This window comes from Erythrolamprus reginae, chromosome 3 (genome assembly GCF_031021105.1).
Source record: "Erythrolamprus reginae isolate rEryReg1 chromosome 3, rEryReg1.hap1, whole genome shotgun sequence".
In the NCBI taxonomy this organism is placed as follows: domain Eukaryota; kingdom Metazoa; phylum Chordata; class Lepidosauria; order Squamata; family Dipsadidae; genus Erythrolamprus; species Erythrolamprus reginae.
The window spans coordinates 229,688,874-229,708,122 of record NC_091952.1 but is presented as its reverse complement, the minus strand read 5'-3'; the positions used below and the strand labels follow the sequence as shown (position 1 = coordinate 229,708,122).

The 19,249-nt window shown below is 40.1% G+C and overlaps 1 protein-coding gene across 4 annotated transcripts; it reads left to right on the top strand.

The window, feature by feature from the left end:
- The first annotated feature begins 263 nt into the window (after positions 1–263).
- On the top strand, positions 264–14,420 carry PABPC1 (poly(A) binding protein cytoplasmic 1). Of its 4 annotated transcripts, none has more exons than XM_070748140.1 (15): positions 264–1,067; positions 5,868–6,061; positions 6,159–6,274; positions 6,776–6,915; positions 8,583–8,677; positions 8,871–9,008; positions 9,100–9,195; positions 10,109–10,381; positions 10,588–10,678; positions 11,165–11,272; positions 11,578–11,732; positions 12,239–12,323; positions 12,982–13,112; positions 13,216–13,309; positions 13,985–14,420. In XM_070748140.1, exons 1-14 carry the CDS (start codon positions 875–877, stop codon positions 13,306–13,308), a joined length of 1,908 nt encoding a protein of 635 aa, XP_070604241.1. In that variant the 5' UTR covers positions 264–874; the 3' UTR covers position 13,309; positions 13,985–14,420. The 4 variants fall into 4 exon arrangements, with proteins under 4 accessions (XP_070604241.1, XP_070604240.1, XP_070604244.1 ...); XM_070748139.1 differs by having other exon boundaries at positions 11,162–11,272; XM_070748143.1 differs by having other exon boundaries at positions 270–1,067; positions 6,776–6,906.
- Positions 14,421–19,249: the final 4,829 nt, after the last annotated feature.

Sequence of the window (19,249 nt, the reverse complement as noted above, 5' to 3'; positions counted from 1 at the left end):
ACAGCCCCTTTGGTAATACCCTCCTTCCTTGGTCATAGGCCTGTGAACTGAACCCTCCTTCCCCTTCTACCTACTGCTCATGCGCCCTTGGCTGCCCAAATTTGGGCACCTGCATCTGCTCGCAAAAAGGAGACGCGATACCTAAAGCAGTTACTCGTTGCCGCTCCGCCCCTTTCTCGGCGAGCTCTTCCCGCTCTCCCCCCAGCCTCCGGAGGCCAACGCATGCGCGCAGCGGCTTCCCAGTGCGTGGCGTGCTGTGCGGCGGAGGCGGCTGGGGGCGGGGCCGCTATATATAGTGCGTGGCCGGGGCGGTGGCCTCCCCCTTGTCCCCCGGCCGATGACGGTGCTGTGTGCACAGTGTGTGTGCTCCGGCCTTCCCCGGACACACCAGCTCTGCCGCACCATTTACTACTAGAAGCAAAAAAAAAACCTTGAAAAATCCAAAAAAAATTTAAAATCCGAAAAAAATATTTAAAAAAATAATAATCCCTCGCCTTGACTTATACCCGCTCCCACCTGAAACCGGCCGGTTTGGTATAAAATAACCCGGTGAAGCGAAGCGAAGTCCCGGACCCGGCTTAGCCGAGAGGAGACCCGCCCAAACCACCCTCCATCCACGCAGCAGCAGCAGCAGGAGGAAGAAAAAGAAGCCCCGCCGACAGCAGCGGTAGCAGCAGCAACAGGACCACCTGCTCCTCCACCCGCCAGCGGCCCCGAGCGCTCCGCCAACCGTCGCCAACCGCCGCCGCGGAGCCGTTCGAGTTTCAGAACCCCGTCGGCCCGTCGCGGCCTCTTCGGCGCTCGCGGAATCGACCCCAGCCGCCTCTCCTCTTTTTTGTTTTGACCCCCCTTCACCCCGTCTGCCCCCGCCAGCATGAACCCCAGCGCTCCCAGCTACCCGATGGCCTCGCTCTACGTGGGCGACCTGCACCCCGATGTCACCGAGGCCATGCTCTACGAGAAGTTCAGCCCCGCCGGGCCCATCCTCTCCATCCGCGTCTGCAGGGACATGATCACCCGGCGCTCGCTAGGCTACGCCTATGTCAACTTCCAGCAGCCCGCCGACGGTGAGGAAGGCGGGGTGGGGAGGGGGGCGAGGTCTGGCTTGGACCCCCACCACCACGCGGGCGTTCCCGGGAATCCACTTTCCCGAGCCGAGCACATGGAAGGGAGGGGGGGGGAGAGAGACGGGAGCTCGGGGACACGTGGGAACCGAGAGGGCCGAGTTTCGGTCTCCGGCCTGGGGAAGGTCACGGAGGGCTCGTTCCCCAACAGCCGCAGCCGCTGCCTTTCCCTCCCCTGGCCCCACGCGAATTCCCCTCCAGCCTTCCCCGCGAGTGCGTCCATTTTTTTTTTTTTTTTTTAGAGTCGGCCCGGTCTCCCTGTTTGGGGCCTATCCTTTTTCCCGCGCCTGCCTCGGCTGGGAAAATGCCCCCCCCCCTCCGGCCCAGCGAGGGAGAGAAAGGACGGCGAGGGAGGCCCGCACGTGCCTCCCCGTATTCGGGGCTTCCGTTTAAGGGAGGGGGGGACCGGTCACGCCGTTTGCGGCAAACGAGGTGGGGAAGGAGGGGAGGGTGCGAGCAAGAGAGAGGGAGAGCCTCGTGGCAGGACGCCGAAAAAAAGTGAAGGCTCAAAGGCCTCTCAGGCTGTCGAAAGGCCCTCCTTCGGGCCCTTCCGCTTCCGCGAAAGAGGGGTTACGCAGGCTTCTCGGGATCACGAGGCGCAGGGCCTTAAAAAAAAAATGTCCGTCCGTCCCCTCCGCCCCCCTCAGCCAGGGCGTGTCGGGAGCTTCCGCCGGCGAAGGCGCGGAGTCGGGAAGGCGCTGATGAAAGGGCGGCCTGGCGGAAATTCCAGTTTTAATTATAAGTTATTTTTTATTTTTTTAAAGTCGCGGAGGGGTGAATGAGGCGGAAGCGAGGCCCTGAACCTGCACTTACTGGAATCCAAGTTACAGGCCGTGTTTAATGACTCTTTTCCTCCTATGGAGTAATTTTATTTTTTTTGCCCCGTGGGTCTGGAGGAATGAGTCCTGTGCCCTATATTAAAAAAAAAAAAGTAAACACCGTCATCTTTTAAACACTGTTTGGAAAGCCTGCTTTGAAAATCTGAACGGGCTACAAAAATGGTGGCATAAAACTTACCAGGAAAGACTTAATGAACTCAATCTGTATAGTCTGGAGCAGTGTTTCCCAACCTTGGCATGCTGGCTGGGGAATTCTGGGAGTTGAAGTCCAGATATCTTCAAGTTGCCAAGGTTGAGAAACACTGGTCTGGAGGACAGAAGGGAAAGGGGGGACATGATCAAACATTTAAATATGTTAAAAAGTTACATAAGGTTCAGGAGGGAAGTGTTTTTAATAGGAAAGTGAACACAAGAACAAGGGCACAATCTGAGGTTAGTTGGGCGAAAGATCAGAATAAAATATTTTACCGAAAGAGTAGTAGATGCTTGGAACAAACTTCCAGCAGCCGTGGTTGGTAAATCCACAGTAATTGAACTTAAACATGCCTGGAATAAACATATTTATCCTAAGATAAAATACAGGAAATAGTATAAGGGCAGACTAGATAAACCATGAGGTCTTTTTCTGCCTCAATCTTCTGTTTTTATGTTTTGATCTTAAATTTAGTTCTTAAATCAAGAACTATAAAGCTTTTTGGCATTTTTCTGTTGTTCAGTTGGCATAATGCATCTAAAATGTTTTGGCCTCATGACATTATATTAAAGAGTAAAATGACATTGTTTTCCTCCATATGCTGTCTGGGTAACCAGAAATTTGAGGAAAACTCCCGACCTGTCATTGAAGGATAAGGGAAGCCAGCATAGCTAGACTTTATATTGATGGAAAGGGTGAGCTCTTGTCAAGTAAAAGACACCAGGGGTTGGGTTTTATTTTGAAATCCTCTTCAAAGTGATTTTGTTTTCTACTCCTAGAGTAGTGGACACACTGAAGCAATAAATAAATATTGGGTTTAAAATGAGTGGATTTTTTTAAATTTCTTAAATGCCTATCTATGTTTTCCATTACCAGTGAAATGAACCAGTGAAGAATAAATGAATAGTTTCTTCATTTATTTTTGGGTTTCTTCAATACACCTTATTTCTTGTGATACACCTTATTTTTGTGCATTAAGGAAAACAATAAATCACATTGCAGATCAGTAAATCATCAAAAGGCATGGAAAACTGGTTTCCAATTTACATTTTCTTGCATGAATTGAAAATGGGAGCCACTGTTTTTTAGTCCTGCAGCTTGGATTGTCCAAGCATGGCAGTATATTGGAGGACAGATTGTGTATAAATGCAGTCAGCAAATAATAGTCTGTTCATTGAGGCTGTAGGGATTGCCCAGAAATAGGAGTACTTTCTAATGACCTGTTTCTCAAAAAATATTATAGAGTTTTTTCCAGCTAACTTCAGTGTGTTGCTGAGATGTCCTCTTAACTGAGGATTCAATTGTTCCAGAAAACAATAGCTGTGTTCAGACATCACAGTAAGCTGGAATTCAGAATTCTTTAGAATTCTAGCCTATGTATGAATGAACAATACGTTGCTACAATATATGATATAAATGCTACTACTTAGTTCTTTCTAAATTATTTAAATAAACCTCCAGAGTTTAGATTAAATTAAGTAAACCCTGCTTCTTTTTTCCTAAAAAGCCTATATCAGAAAGAAACAGCAAACAATGGCTGATGATTCTTACTGAAGAAATAGATTTTTGCAGTTAATTGGAACTACCAAGCAACTGTTGATAAAATGAGAACTATGAACCTATACACATTAATACATTGCTTATTCCCAATCAAAACTGTACTGAAAGAATTTAAGCTTATTGTTACATCAAATTTACTTAAGTTTAGGAAAGCTTTGCATTTTCAATTACTTTAAAAATGAAGAATAAAGTTTAATTAGGTAATTCTGAAATGCTTTTTTGTTAGGATATTATTTTCAGAGGAAGTTATACATTCTATACAGAAGACTACAGCATACAATTACTGAAAAAACTATTTAGAACTTAAATGCTTCAGTGAATTTTTTTGAAAATAACTTATTTTTTGAGATAATAGAATATGCAAAAGATCTTTGCAGCATTATCACTTATTCCTCATTAATGTTGAGAGTTCAAACTCTTACAATTTGCTTCATCTTATTAGTATTTGATTAAACATGGATGAAAGCATCTGTACCTTTCATTAGAATAATTCAAATTGACAAAGTGTTTTCTCCTTTTTCCACTGACCTCTGTCTCTATACTTTGCCTTCAGTGCAAATTTTGTACCTATGGAAGAGGGTTAAGCTACCTCTACTTCCAAGGCATATGTGCTCTGCCTTGAAAGCATCAGGTGGAGCTGTTGTTTCAGAGTTGTATTGTTAAAAAAAACAAAAAACCCTGAGATAGCATATTTAACTACCAGCACTCCCTGTTCAGGTTAAGATTAAAAAGCTCTAACCTGATACAGACCAACAGTTAAAAATATGTGTCCGTTGTCTTATCTTGCTCCTATTTTCCATCACAGGGCCTATCAGAGCCTGGCTACATTTTCTAATGTGTTCTTTACCAACTGTTGTTGCAGTTTGTGTTGCTGCACTCTGCATTGTTCCTGAAAGGGCAATAAATCTTATGAACACTTTTTATTCATGATTGCCTGGTTAAGCTTTTTAGCTGCTGATATTAATTGACTGGCTGTATCTATAGCCAACCTGATTTTACAAGATTTGTTGCAGATGATAGAAATAGGGGGTATAAAAATACGTATACTGTTATGTACTAAACGTACATAGGAAATTATAACGCTGGTATACAATGGAATTGATACAGAATGCAGGAGCTGTAGCATTGTTCCTGTAGGTTGTTTTCCTGTTCCTGATAGACAATTTCTAGATGTTGCTGTGTAAAGAAACAATTCATACACTGCTGGAGAATAGAGAAAGCTTTTCCAGTTGTTTCTCTTGGTATATTGTTCTGTGTTAAGCATAGGTGGGTAGGAAGGTACAATTTTGCACAAAAAGACTAGTTTGCCTGCAAATTCATTTTTGAACTTGAGGTAGTGCTTTGAAACTTTGAATCTCACTGAGACTCACTCTGTCCCCTTTTTGTTATTGGCTAACATACAGTGGTAGTGTAGAAATTTTGTACTTTCTGGTTCATTGGGCAGGGTTTATTGAGTTGCAAATCAAATAAGAATTTGAAAGCAAAAATGAAAAGTCTGTTACCAGTTTCCTTCATTTACTAAAAAATAAGCCTTTTTTACTATGGTAATATAGAATTTTACTCCAGGGGATGGTAGAGGACAGAAAGGCCTGGAGAACATGACTTCGCAATTAACAAATATAGAATTTATTTTACCTTAGTTTGAAAATACCATAGCGTAATGCCAGTTTTTTTATTTCCTTAGAATAAAATCTGTAATACTTCAAGAAATATTTTAATTATTTTGTTTGTGAGTAGAATTTTACTTTCTTTATTACTATGGTAGCAAGCCAACTGCAGAATGATCTTCCATTTGTTAAAAACTGCTTGTGATGCAGGTTGGTTGTATGCTTATTGCAACCTATAGTATAACAATATAATATATTCATTAACCACCTAATTTTTTTTAAATGTCAAGAATATTATTAGCTGTTTTTTTAAAGTTTCAAATATAATTAAATCTTGTTAGTACAAAATATAACATTGTCTTCCACTTTCAAATGTGTAGCTTGCACCTGCTTAAATGGTCAACCTTCCTTTGCTGCTTCCATAATTTTCAGATGAATGAGTAGTCTCATCATTCTTTGGAGTTCAGGAAGCAAAGAACAAAATTGAAGTTAAAAACAAGGACGTTATTCTATCAGGATTAAAACGATATTTTTTGTTTTACAGCTGAACGAGCTTTAGATACCATGAATTTTGACGTCATTAAAGGCAAGCCAGTGCGTATCATGTGGTCTCAACGTGATCCATCTCTTCGAAAAAGTGGTGTTGGCAACATTTTCATTAAAAACTTGGATAAATCAATTGATAATAAAGCTTTGTATGATACATTTTCAGCTTTTGGAAACATCCTCTCTTGTAAGGTGAGTGGAAAGAAAGCAAACAATGTGGAAATGTTTCAGATTGGAATTAACATGGTTCGATTCAGTTGATCTGACATGCATTCCAATACTTTCACAGGTTGTGTGTGATGAGAATGGCTCCAAAGGCTATGGGTTTGTACATTTTGAAACACAAGAAGCTGCAGAAAGAGCTATTGAAAAAATGAACGGAATGCTGCTTAATGATCGTAAAGTGTGAGTACTGAAGCATTTTTCTTTGAGCTTTTAAAAGTTAAATCTTGTTTAGAGAAATCTCAATTTTACAGAAATCTAAACCAGACACAACCTTGTTCAATGTTGACTTACATTATTAGAAAACTATATTCAGGGGAGAAAAAGAGAGGGAAAGCTTATCTATTGCATAGGAACTGTGAGAGACATAACATGTCACAATCGGGAGGAGTCATACCACACTGCTATAGTTTCCCTGGATGGGAAGGCACAGCGGGGTAATATAATTGCTCCATTCTGAGCAGTCTGTTGTAATATAGGAGACTAGATAAGCTTAGTACTCTTGCTACTTCCCTGAAGCTGTACTGCAGTATGCTATGGCAGCTGCTCGCATGCAGGGAAATGACACAGCGTATGGGTGAGCAACTCAGGGATTGATCATAAAGAGTATTCCTTTAGACGTAGTCATGTAGTGAGCATTTTCAAAATACCTAAGTAGCTTCTTGTCTTGCCTTTTAAAACTAGATTTGTTGGAAGGTTTAAATCACGCAAAGAACGGGAAGCAGAGCTTGGAGCTCGTGCTAAGGAGTTCACTAATGTTTACATCAAGAATTTTGGAGAAGACATGGATGACGAGAGACTGAAAGAACTCTTTGGCAAGTTTGGTAATGTCTTGATCTTTTCATGTATATAAAAACGAGAAGAGTTGGTATCTTACTATAATATTTCTACCCAACTGCTACTCCCTAATGTTAGCTTATAATTTACTAGATTTGCATGCTGCCCATCTCATTAAAAACATAAAAACAATAATTGATAATGAGGATTCATAATTAAAAGATGGGGAAAGGGAGCACGAAGTACACGGAGAGAGGTAGGCTGTTTCTTAGTCCAATAGCCACCTCTAGAAGGTGAGTATACTCCCTGTGGAGCCCAAGGCCAACTGACTGAGCCAGGTCTTCAGGTCCTTACAGAAAGTCAGGGAAGATGTACGCCTCATCTTGGTGGATACGATGTTCCAAAGGGCAGGAGACATGGCAGAAAGGGCTCTTCCAGACCTAGTCAGCCAAAATTCCTTGACTGACAGCTCCACAATATGCCCTGTCTCCCAATATGGGTAGAGTGGGATAATTCCATTGGGCTGAGATGGTTCCTCAGCCTGGACCCATGCTAAGGAAGGGCTTTAAAAGGTGATAACCAACACATTATATTGTATCCAGAAGAAAACCAGCAGCCAACGGAACTCAAAACTGATGTAACATGGGCTAACCTAAAGGCCCCAAGAACTGCCTGTGCTACCTGTAACTTTCTGTACCACATGTAGCTTCCGAACATAAGTCAAGGGATAGCCTCATGTAGAACACATTGCAATGGTCCAACATTTAATTTGGAGATAGCAATAGCCGAACTACATTCTACATAGGAATTGAAGAATATGATTTTGTGGTCATTATTTATATACTGCCTTTCCACTAAAGCCCATTGGTGAAAGGCTGATAACAGTAAAAAGAATAAAATACAATAATTACTTCAATATTGCGATATATATTCACAGCTAAGCTGACAAATTATTAACCAAAATACCATGGAAAGTGTATCATTCACGGACAAGCTAACTTATATTTTTCATGGTATTTTTGTCAAAAACAAGAATCTTCTTATGGATGGGCCTATGCTTGAGTTACTCACAGTACGTTTAACTAGTTATGACACCTATAGCTCTAAGACTGTCCCATGAGTATATAAATAAACCCATGTCAAAGTATCATTAGTATTTGCTGCCATAAAAAGTAGAAATACAGCTGTAAAGATGGGTACAGACTGATTGCAAGTCTTGATTAGTTAAAATATGTTAAAATTGTACCTAATGAGCACTTACCTTCAGACGAACCCAGAATTGTTTACCCACAGATTTACACTCTGTTTCTGACTTAACTCCTTTAAAACATAAATGCCTGATGTGCTACACTAAATAGTCACAGTAAATAGTACTTTTAAGATTGGACACAATATGTAAACAACATAGCCTTCCCCAACTATACCATTGATGTCCTGACTAGGGATGTTTGGATTTTAATTGAACTCATTGGAGGGCAGTAGACAGAAGGGCTTTCCAGAATTAAAAAAAAAAAATCTTCTGTCCAAAAATAGGTTCAATAGTAATTTTTTTACAGTTACTGTAATGTTTAAGAAATTTAAGAAAGTCAATGGGTTTATTGTTGGTTTTTCTGATGCTCTCCCATCTGGGAGAATCTTTGTAAACTATGGCACAGATTTTCTCTAAATTTGGGTGAATGGCAAATATACGTAACAACTTTTGTATGCTTTATAGGACCTGCCTTGAGTGTGAAAGTTATGACTGATGAAAGCGGAAAATCCAAAGGCTTTGGGTTTGTCAGCTTTGAAAGACATGAAGATGCCCAAAAAGTAAGCCCATATATGATTGTGTGCAAACTGGAATATTGTGGCGACCAATTTAACTTTGGGATCTTTCTTGGTTTTGTTGATAGACATCATACTATGTTTCAGTCTTGTCTGTGCTTTAAGAATTCTTTATGCTTTGAATGTAATACATTTCATTTGAGTTACAGCAGTTTAAAGTATATTTTTATTTATAAAGGCTGTAGATGAGATGAATGGAAAGGAACTCAATGGGAAGCAAATATATGTTGGCCGAGCTCAGAAAAAAGTTGAAAGACAAACAGAACTTAAACGCAAATTTGAACAAATGAAGCAGGATAGGATTACAAGATACCAGGTAAAATTTCACTTTGATAGTTAACATTTTTTTTGCTCAATTTTTGCATTCTTTACAGTATACGACATTCTTTTTTTTTTCCTTTCCCAAGGGTGTAAATCTATATGTGAAAAATTTAGATGATGGAATTGATGATGAACGTCTGCGCAAAGAATTTTCACCATTTGGCACAATAACTAGTGCAAAGGTAAGCAACTAGCTGGAATTGGAAAATTGCTTGCCTGCCATGTTATTAGTCCAGTCAGTAGGCTATATGGAAGGACCGCATAGTTCAAGTGTAGCCATTTGTATTGGCAGGGTTTAGTTAGTCATCAGTAGAAATACAAATAGTTATTGTTTATAGCAGGAATGTCTAACTCAAAGCCCAGGGGCTGGATCCAGCCCGCAGGGTATTTAGATCTGGCCTGCAGGGCTGCCCTGGAAACAGCAAAATACTAACCATTGCTGTTTTTCATTTCGTATGCACTGGCAGAAAGCTGCAGGAGGTTGTGGCAGCCAAAAACGGAGCTCGGTAGCCTCTTTTTACTGGCAAAAACACCAAAGGCACCCCCTCAGGAGTGACATCGAGCTGAACTCAATCTGTATAGTCTGGAGGACAGAAGGAAAAGGGGGGGCATGATCGAAACATTTAAATATGTTAAAGGGTTGAATAAGGTTCAGGAGGGAAGTGTTTTTAATAGGAAAGGGAACACAACAAGGACACAATCTGAAGTTAGTTGGGGGAAAGATCAAAAGCAACGTGAGAAAATATTACTTCACTGAAAGAGTAGTAGATCCTTGGAACAAACTTCCAGCAGATGTGGGTGGTAAATCCATAGTAACTGAATTTAAACATGCCTGGGATAAACATATATCCATTGTAAGATAAAATACAGGAAATAGTATAAGGGCAGACTAGATGGACCATGAGGTCTTTTTCTACCGTCAGTCTTCTATGTTTCTATGACCATGTCCACTCTGGCCATCCTCCCCCCTGAGGTCAAACACAACCTTGATGCAGCCCTCAATGAAATCGAGTTTTGACACCTCTGTATATAGACACACAGTGTGATGCAGTGCTCAGATGCAATGTTTTTAAGCTTGTGTGTTTCTTTCGATAGGTCATGATGGAAGGAGGACGCAGTAAAGGATTTGGGTTTGTCTGCTTTTCTTCCCCCGAAGAAGCAACCAAAGCAGTAACAGAAATGAATGGTAGAATTGTGGCCACCAAACCACTCTATGTGGCTTTAGCTCAACGTAAAGAGGAACGCCAGGCTCACCTCACCAACCAATATATGCAGAGAATGGCCAGTGTGAGAGCAGTGCCCAATCCTGTCATCAACCCCTACCAACCAGCACCTCCTTCAGGTTATTTCATGGCAGCTATCCCGCAGGTACGATTTGATGGGGGCTATTAACAATAATTATCTTCTGCTTTAGAAAGCCCTCGTAATTTTTATATGGAATAGTTAAGCTTTAAATGGAATAATGCTTAATTTCATAATAAATTTCATAACGCTGCAGCCTGATGAATACTGGCTTGAGCTCATAAATTAGGAAAGGCAAAATATGAATCAACTTTTTTCCCCTCCCTCGATAGACACAAAACCGTGCAGCCTACTATCCTACTAGCCAGATTACTCAACTGAGACCAAGTCCTCGCTGGGCTGCTCAGGGTGCCAGACCTCATCGTAAGTGATTCGGGGTTTTCTTACAGATTGTATTTATTTGTATTTGTGGGGTTTAGATTACTGCCCATCTCACAGAATGACTGTTGCAATGTACAATTAAAACAAAAAGCCCTAACCCTAAAGACTGAATAAAAACGTAAAACAGCCAGATAAAAATAAGAACAGAATAAGCCACAAGGTGGGTGGAGGGCTGTCAAAATGCAAACCACCCCAAGGATTGCATGCTGCTCAGTAAGTTCTATGCAAGTTGGCAGGGCCAGGTCTTTAAGTTCTTTTGAAATCCCCGGGGGGGGGGGGGGGGGGGGGCACTTACCTGTGGAGGCAGAGTATTCCAAAGGGTGGGAGCCACAACAAAGAAAGAAAGCCTGGACCCTTGCCATGTGAACTGTGGGCTTTTATTAATTTCTTTTTTTTTTTAAGAATTTTTTATTTAAAATGGGCTTTTCTTATTTTCTAAAATACATGCTTCGATTATCTTAAAAGCAGCTTTCCAAAATATGCCGGGTGCCATCCGCCCTACAGCTCCCAGACCACCATTTAGTACCATGAGGCCAGCTTCACAAGTTACACGAGTCATGTCAACACAGCGTGTTGGTAAGTTCTGAAGGGTTTTTTTTTAACCCTATTTTTTGAACAACCAAGGCAAGTTGGAAGCATTGGCAGCAAGGGTAGAAAAATGCAAAGGAGGATAGTGAGATGGTGTACCTAGTTTTCTTTCATTCCCCTTTTTTGTCATGAGCAAAGGGGGATTGCATAAGATCCTTCTCGGAGCATATGCATTTCAGTTGTGTTTTCAAGTTTGAATATCATGTTTTTAAGCAAAAATTGTGCAAGCAGACTTGCGGTAGTACTGTAATTGAAAAGTGTTGTCTCTTAGCATGAAATCATTTTCTTTTCAGCAAACACATCAACACAGACCATGGGTCCACGTCCAGCAGCAGCAGCCGCTGCGGCCACTCCAGCTGTACGCACTGTCCCACAATATAAGTATGCTGCGGGGGTTCGCAATCCTCAGCAGCATCTTAACACACAGCCTCAGGTTGCTATGCAGCAGGTAAGCATGAAAACCATGGGACAATCTTAAAAGTTGGAACCTAGGCATAGCTATAAATATCTAAAACATGTTAAAATCAATTGTGAAAGCAGACATTGCATGGATTACTAGTCAAGATTTCTTTCAATACTCAAGAAAAGGATGAACTTGCTGGCCATATAGTAAAATTATTTTATCAGTAAGCACATTTGTATCTCCAAGTAAAATCTGTTATACTCTAGTGCAAGGCTGTCAAACTCTAGACCATGGGCCAGATGTGTCACGAACTGGCTAAGCCCAACCATGGTTTAGCGAAGGGGAAAAGTCACAATATGTCATATGACACTGCCATGATGACATGAGTTTGACACCTCTGCTCTAGTGAATTATTTGCTATTCAGATGCAGCATTTGGCTCTGTGTGGTATTCAGATCTGAGTGTTTGAATGAGAGTAGCGCAGGTTTAATCAGTATATTATTTGATGTAAAATCATCCAACAAATTAGATTCGATGTTTTGAAATTCTAGCCTGCTGTCCATGTACAAGGTCAGGAACCATTGACTGCTTCCATGTTAGCTTCTGCCCCTCCACAAGAACAAAAGCAGATGTTGGGTAAGTAGCTATTATTATCATGTGAACATGGAGAGAATGGGAAAGCAGGTTTTGGTGTGTCGTGGAGCATGGAAGAGTAGTTACCGCAATATATTTGAACTGACTGCAGAAGAAAGATAACAGCTGTGGCACCGCCTATGTGTCCACTTGCACAAAGCATCGCAAGCATCTCAGTTTTTCTTATTTTATTATCTAAAGGCAAGGAGTGAAATTATAATTCTGTAAGCAGAAGTCTTCTAAGCAGGCATGCACTTTGGGTTTGGTCCCCAGATGTCCCAGAAGATAGGTCACGCATCCCTTCTGACATCCTTTTTTAAATGTTGTTGACATTATTTAAATTTCCACTACATTGGATTAACTCAACTTACATCGAGGAAAGAGAATGTTTAAGTGTTAGATGGAAGAAACTAGTTATAGTTACAAGATCAAGGAGGATATCAACAGAAGCAATTTCATAATAATCCAAATCATTTTATTGATAATGACATTAGTTGTTCAGAATTGCAATCTTTAAGATCCTATTGCTGTTTATTCTTTTAACTACCCTGTTCTGCCAAAAGAAAAACTTACTTGTAGTAGTGGAATGGAACTAATGAAATAGGATAGACACACAGATCACACAGTCTTGTAAAGTCATGAATTGTGAATTGCTTTCCAGGAGAACGTCTGTTCCCTCTTATCCAAGCCATGCACCCTACTTTGGCGGGTAAAATAACTGGCATGTTGTTAGAAATTGACAACTCTGAACTTCTTCACATGCTTGAGTCTCCTGAATCTCTTCGTTCGAAGGTAGGCAGATTCTTCAGTTTGTGTCAGCTGTCTTTTTTTTGGGAATCCAAACTATTTTCCTTTTTAACAGAAATAGTAGTAATCCAGTTTTCCCTTTAACTAGGTTGATGAAGCTGTAGCCGTACTGCAAGCCCATCAAGCTAAAGAAGCTGCCCAGAAAGCAGTTAACAATCCAGCAGGAGTTCCAAGTGTCTAATGTAAGTATCCATAGGCTTCATATGGGAAATAAATTAGGGTTGCATTTCATTGCAGGCAATTGGCATAATAGGCTGTTAACTGTTATCCAGTATATTGGAAGTTTTATTCATGCTGAATTTCCTTAGCAAGAATTACTACTGTATCCACATCCTGAGATCTAGATAACTATAGATAAGGATTTCCATGTAGAACAATGGAATCTTCTTTGCTTTGTAAGTGACATATTATTACTGGAATTCAGCTATATCTGGGATTTGTATTAAAAAGGCATTGGTTTTTGGCTCAAAACAAGATTTATCAGTGATAGATTAAAAGCTGTAGAATTGTCAGAATTGAGAAAATATATATTGCCATGTTTGAAATCTGAAGGTTGGCAGGATTAATTTAAAAAATCGCATTCAGAAAGCCAATGCCATGCATCTAGCTGCCAGTCATTGTTAATGGAAATATATAACTAATATGGGCAGGTGCTTTTCTGTTTTAATTTTTGTTCATGATGAGATGGTGGCAGCCGGTGAGCTTTACAGTTCTCCCATCGCATGTTTGCTTTAATGGCCATTTCATTTCCAGTTGGAGAGGGTATGGAATGCTTTTGAGACTTAGAAATAATGCGCTAACGGTGAAATAGACCTCAAGATAATGTGTTTCTTTGTTCTTACAATTTTGTATTACAGAAGACCCAGGACTACGCATAATTTTATCGCTTCACCGAAGAAAAAAATCTAAACATGGAAAAACTACTAAATATTGAGAAAAACATTGCAAAATATAAAATAAATAAAAAAAGGAAAGGAAACTTTGAAGCTTATGTACACAACAAATGCCAGGACTAGCAAAAATGCTAGTCCTAGATTACCTATTGATTTAAAATCCAAAAAAAAAATAGCAAAAGTTAAAAAACAAATTAATGTTTTATAAACCCGGGGAAAAGAATTTTCAACACAGTACAAAAAATTTAAAGCATTCCTTTCTTTAATTTTGTAATTTACTGTGGAAAAGCTCAGAATATCACTACTGTTGTAGTTAGCAGTAAAGATTGATAGCTGAGCAAAGAACCATAATTTGGATTATAAAATTCTTGCTTTAATAAAAATTCCTTAAACATTGGCATTTCGATTTTTTTTTCTTTCTTTTAGTGACCTTGTTAAACAATAGCATGAATTTATAAAGTCCAATACTACAAGTTCAGATAATTTTATATTACACTGAGGTTGGTTATAAATTTGGAAATAGACTATAAACAGTTAATTTTATTCTTTATAATTCTGAAAGAAATGGTTTATTCAAGTTATTAACTAAAACTGAATGGATACTCACTGGCTATTTTTTGTTTAATTTCAGTAACACGATTCTTATGGGTACACTAAAATTTAATAAAATAGGTTTAAATTAATCCCTCATTGCTATTTTTTAAAACTTACATTTGTGAATCAGAATAAATTCAGAATGTTCATAATGACAGCAGACCTGATTGAACAGGTAGATGAATTATAGCAATTAGACAATGACATTGCCTGAATTAAATGAGGTAATATTCAAATATTTGTAAGAAGTAAAAGTGAGGGACTAACTTGAACCGGATGCACTAGTTGTTTTTGCAAATCAATATTTTCCCATCGTTGCATGGTTTAGTCAAGCTGGGATTAAATAATAACTGTTGTATAAAAGCAAATTAATAGAACACAGGACACCAAAAGCAGTTGTTTGGTACTCTTGTGAGCATCAGGCTATGCTATCTTGTCTTTGTAGTTAGGATAAATTGTATTTATTTCATAATATGCCCTGCAGAATGTCATTAAGACTCTGGATACTTATGGAAATGGATACATACCTTTAGGTTAGGCAGTAGACTTGTAGTAGGTAGCATCTCTTCAGTGTTTCTACTTATGGTATATATGCATATGCCACCAGGTGGTGGCGTAATCCTCAAAGTATTTGAGAAATAAGATTGTTATAAATAATCAAGAGGGGTCCATTTTGGCTCTTTGCACCACTCTTAGCTGTTGTATTGATTGTGAGGTTAGTGTCCATGTTTCACTGTCATGTGTTAGAGCAGGTAGGACACACATCCAAGTATAGGGAGAGGTGGTTCTTGAAAATTACACATAGCAAAGACCAGATTCCTGTCTGGACAAGGAAGAAAATGAGAACAGCTTATATTCTGGATGTGCTTGCTTTGGATTGACTGAATTCATCCAAAGTTTGTAATGACACCAAATGTGAAGCATGGAATAGAAGAATAGATGAGATCCTTCCGATTCTGTAATGTGTTAGGAAGATCAGTAAATTGAGAAATCTTTTGAACTGTGTTTCACTTTTTTGAGCACAACACTTCACTATAAGGATGGTTTTGTCAAGCTTGTTTCTGGGATCAAGTTTTCCAGGCTGTGGCAATGGTGGGATTGGGATCAGGAAACTAACTTCAAAAATAGGAAGGCTGATGAAACTATGTGTAAAAATATAGAGAGATCAATGCTAAAACCTCCCATTCTGGTATCTTACCAGTACATTCCATGTTGCTATCACTGCAAGAACTTTCAAACTGGTCTAATAAATTCTAATTGCAACCGTGTTTAGGAAAGAAAAGATTTGCAAAAAAAATTGCATTGGGTATCTAAAAGCAGTGTTTCTTTTCACAAAGGAATAGGTTGCCACAAGCTTCTGTTTCTAGTCTCCAAAGTAGACTCTTAAAGTTGCTTCATTAATCTCCAAGAAGATAATGTTCTTCCAAGAAATAGTATTTGGCACACTAGGTCAAGATCCCAAGTTACTTGATCTCCTGCATTGAAATGATGACTGTGACATAGATTATGATATATGGAGCCATATGGACAGCACTGCTGCATCATGTTCTAATCACTCCAAATAGCATCTGATTACTGCTGTTATTGACCATACTTCTTGTCAATAACAACATTTTCAATTATACTGTATTGGCCACCTAAACTCAAACTGTATCAAATGAATCATTTTCAGTAAGCAAAGACCAGTAATTAATAATATCGTACAAAAATTAAAAACATCTAGATTAATGGTACAGTAGAACAAAAACAAATTTATAGATTCCTATTAATTGATGTTAAATGTTGCTCACTATATTGACATAAAATGTAGCTATCTTACAAGAAGGAACCCGCACCTCTTAAAAAGTTTGCCTGAAGAAATAAAGATAATCTGGCAAGACACACTGAAATACTTTGCTGAGAGATAGCAAGCTTTAGCCAGAAATTAAAGGTAAGCCAAGCATGAATCTCCATCTTGGGCAAACTGGCCTCCAGCCACAAAGAGATGTTATCAACACAGTTGGGAATATGAGAAGGAAAATGCAGTGTTTCTTGAAGATAATAGGACAAAATCTTAAGAGAACTCCCAACAATTTGAGGCAGTATTTTAGTATTAAATAATTTGATGACTCAAGAATGAAATCACTTTCTTTTAAACACAAATCCAAATCACTATTGTCTGCATTGCGAATTTGCTTGAAGTCCTCTTATCTGAACCAGAGAATACAAACACCATATGGTTAAAAGAACTGTTGCTGTGTGACTTGTTAGTGTTGCTCAGTGTTGATAACTACTTCATCTTCTAATCATTAGGAGAAACTATTGTAGTGTCCTTGAGGCTGTTTGGTGTCTGGGATAAAGTACCATTTTCATAAAACTGAAAACCTAGTACTGATGATGTTACCTACATTGATAATGAAACACGCCTGGAAGAAAACGAATCAGGCTCAGAGAGGACCAAGGAATCCACAGGGAAAACTTTCAAGCTATTTAGGAACATCAGAAACTAGAAAATACAAGGAATTACAGGTATTATGTAAAAGATGAAAGCAAAGAAGCTACTTAATTGCTTTCTGAGCTGTGATGCAATTTAAATTATCTCAATGGGTTGCATCTTACTTGGAATCTTAATTCACATATGGAGCATATATATATAAACAGGAAGGGTCTACATCAGTTTTAAGCCTAACCTCCCTACAATACCTTTCTACAATAAAATCACTAATAAAGAAGTCAGATTTTATTTACAGGCTGGGTTTATTAAAATGTGGGTTTTTTTTAAATGCGGTAACATTAATACCTGGTCCATAGAAGATCCACCTGTTCTAAAGTCTGCACATTCCTCGGCCAGAAACCTCCAGCCAGTCCTGAGGTTTCCTACCATATAATTTAGATACAATGATCAGGAGTTTATTGATTGGTAGTTCACTAAATAAATAAATAAAGAAGGAATAGGCCTGGCTCACTTACTAGGAATGTCTTGGCTGGGTTGAAATGGTAAGCTTTATAAGAGTTAAAAACTAGTTTGACAGTTTTCAAAACTCAAGTCAGAGATAGGGACGTTAATTTCTCCCAGTTTAGGATACCTTGAATCAACAAACTTACACTCTCCTTCAGCAGGTATCTTTCCACCACCTAATCCGGCATTCTCGAGGTTGCCTCATTGCCTTAGAAGGGTTTTGCTGCTGAAGGTATGCTGGTTAGCTGATAGGCCGGCAAGAACTGCCATCTCCATGATTTTGAGCAGCTGGAGTCCCTGCCACATGTGAGTTAAACTCCTAAGTGTTTTGCAACAGTGAGGGAGCGCCTCTCTGCAGCTGCTTACAGTGAGACGATTCTGGCAACATCTCCATTGTTCAAGGCTGCGAGGCTTCATTTGCCTCGGCTTCTAATGGCAGCCATTTTTTGCTTCAATTGCTTGTTGCCGGGCAGATTTTCTGGTGGCCATTTTGCTGAGTTTGAGGCTTAAGTCACCTGTTACCGGGCAGACTTTCCATTGGCCATTTTGCCAATGGCTGTTGCTGGGCAGGTTTCGCGGCCATTTTAAAAGCCACTAAACAATTTTCTCAACACTAACTTTACTGGTGGCCATTTTGGCCATTTCATAGTGATCCGTCACATTCCTCTGAATTATTCTTGAACTACTACTCAGTTGATTAAGCAGTGGGTGAGTCTTGCATTCCATGGCCTGCCTATGGCTTTATCACCACCCAGCTTTATTTTGGAGTTCCTGCCATAGGGCGATACTCCTCCTGAACACCTGAGGCCTGCAGGGCTGTTTGATTAAGACACAATTTCTAACTGGAGACTGGCTTGTGGTCACCATTTTAATGGCTGACTATGCAGATAAACCAAAGGAGGAGAAGGCATCCACTTCTATTGTCCCCAAGGAGGACAAGGATTATCTGCTTCATCTGCAGCAGCCATAAAGGATGCTGAGCATAGACTGGGCCTTGAAGAAACAATTTGAGAAGGCCTAGAAGTAGGCCACCCTGGTTCAAGAGCCCTAGCCCTTGCCTCAGTTGCCACTTCAGACTTCACAGTCTTTGTTGCTGTCTTCACCATCTCAATCCCCACTTACTCCAGCTGGCAGTACTACCTGAGCCTACAGGGACTGCAACTGAGAGGGATTGGTCTCCAGACCATCCTTCTGTGGCTCAAGCCTTAGAATCTGAGGGAGCCCCCTTGTCCCAGAAGTTCGCAAAGCCTGTGTCGAATATGTTTACCTCTCAACACACACCTCCCCCAGTTCTTCTCCCGCTTCCCATTCCAAGGGGCGGAAGGAGTCAATGCCTTATGTAGTCGGTTGCCGAAGTGAATCTTGTACGCCTTCCTTTTTGTTCCCCTCAACTTGAAAGTGATTTGGAAAATATTGGCGGCAGAGGTGGAGACTTTGCTGATCGCTCGGCATTGGCCCCGTTGCCTATGATTTGTAGACCTGGTGGATTCCTGACCACAGAGTCTCCCTCAGCCGGGGGTCCTTACTCCACCCTGACCCTCAATGGTTGCATTACCCGGCACTTGAGGAGACCTCTTGAGGCAGGACAGGTTTCCGGATGAGGTGATTGCCACTATTCAAGAATCCCGCTGGGGCTCCATCGCGCACATTTGCAACATGACTGATGGACTACTGTAAATTTTGTACTCAGTCTTGCC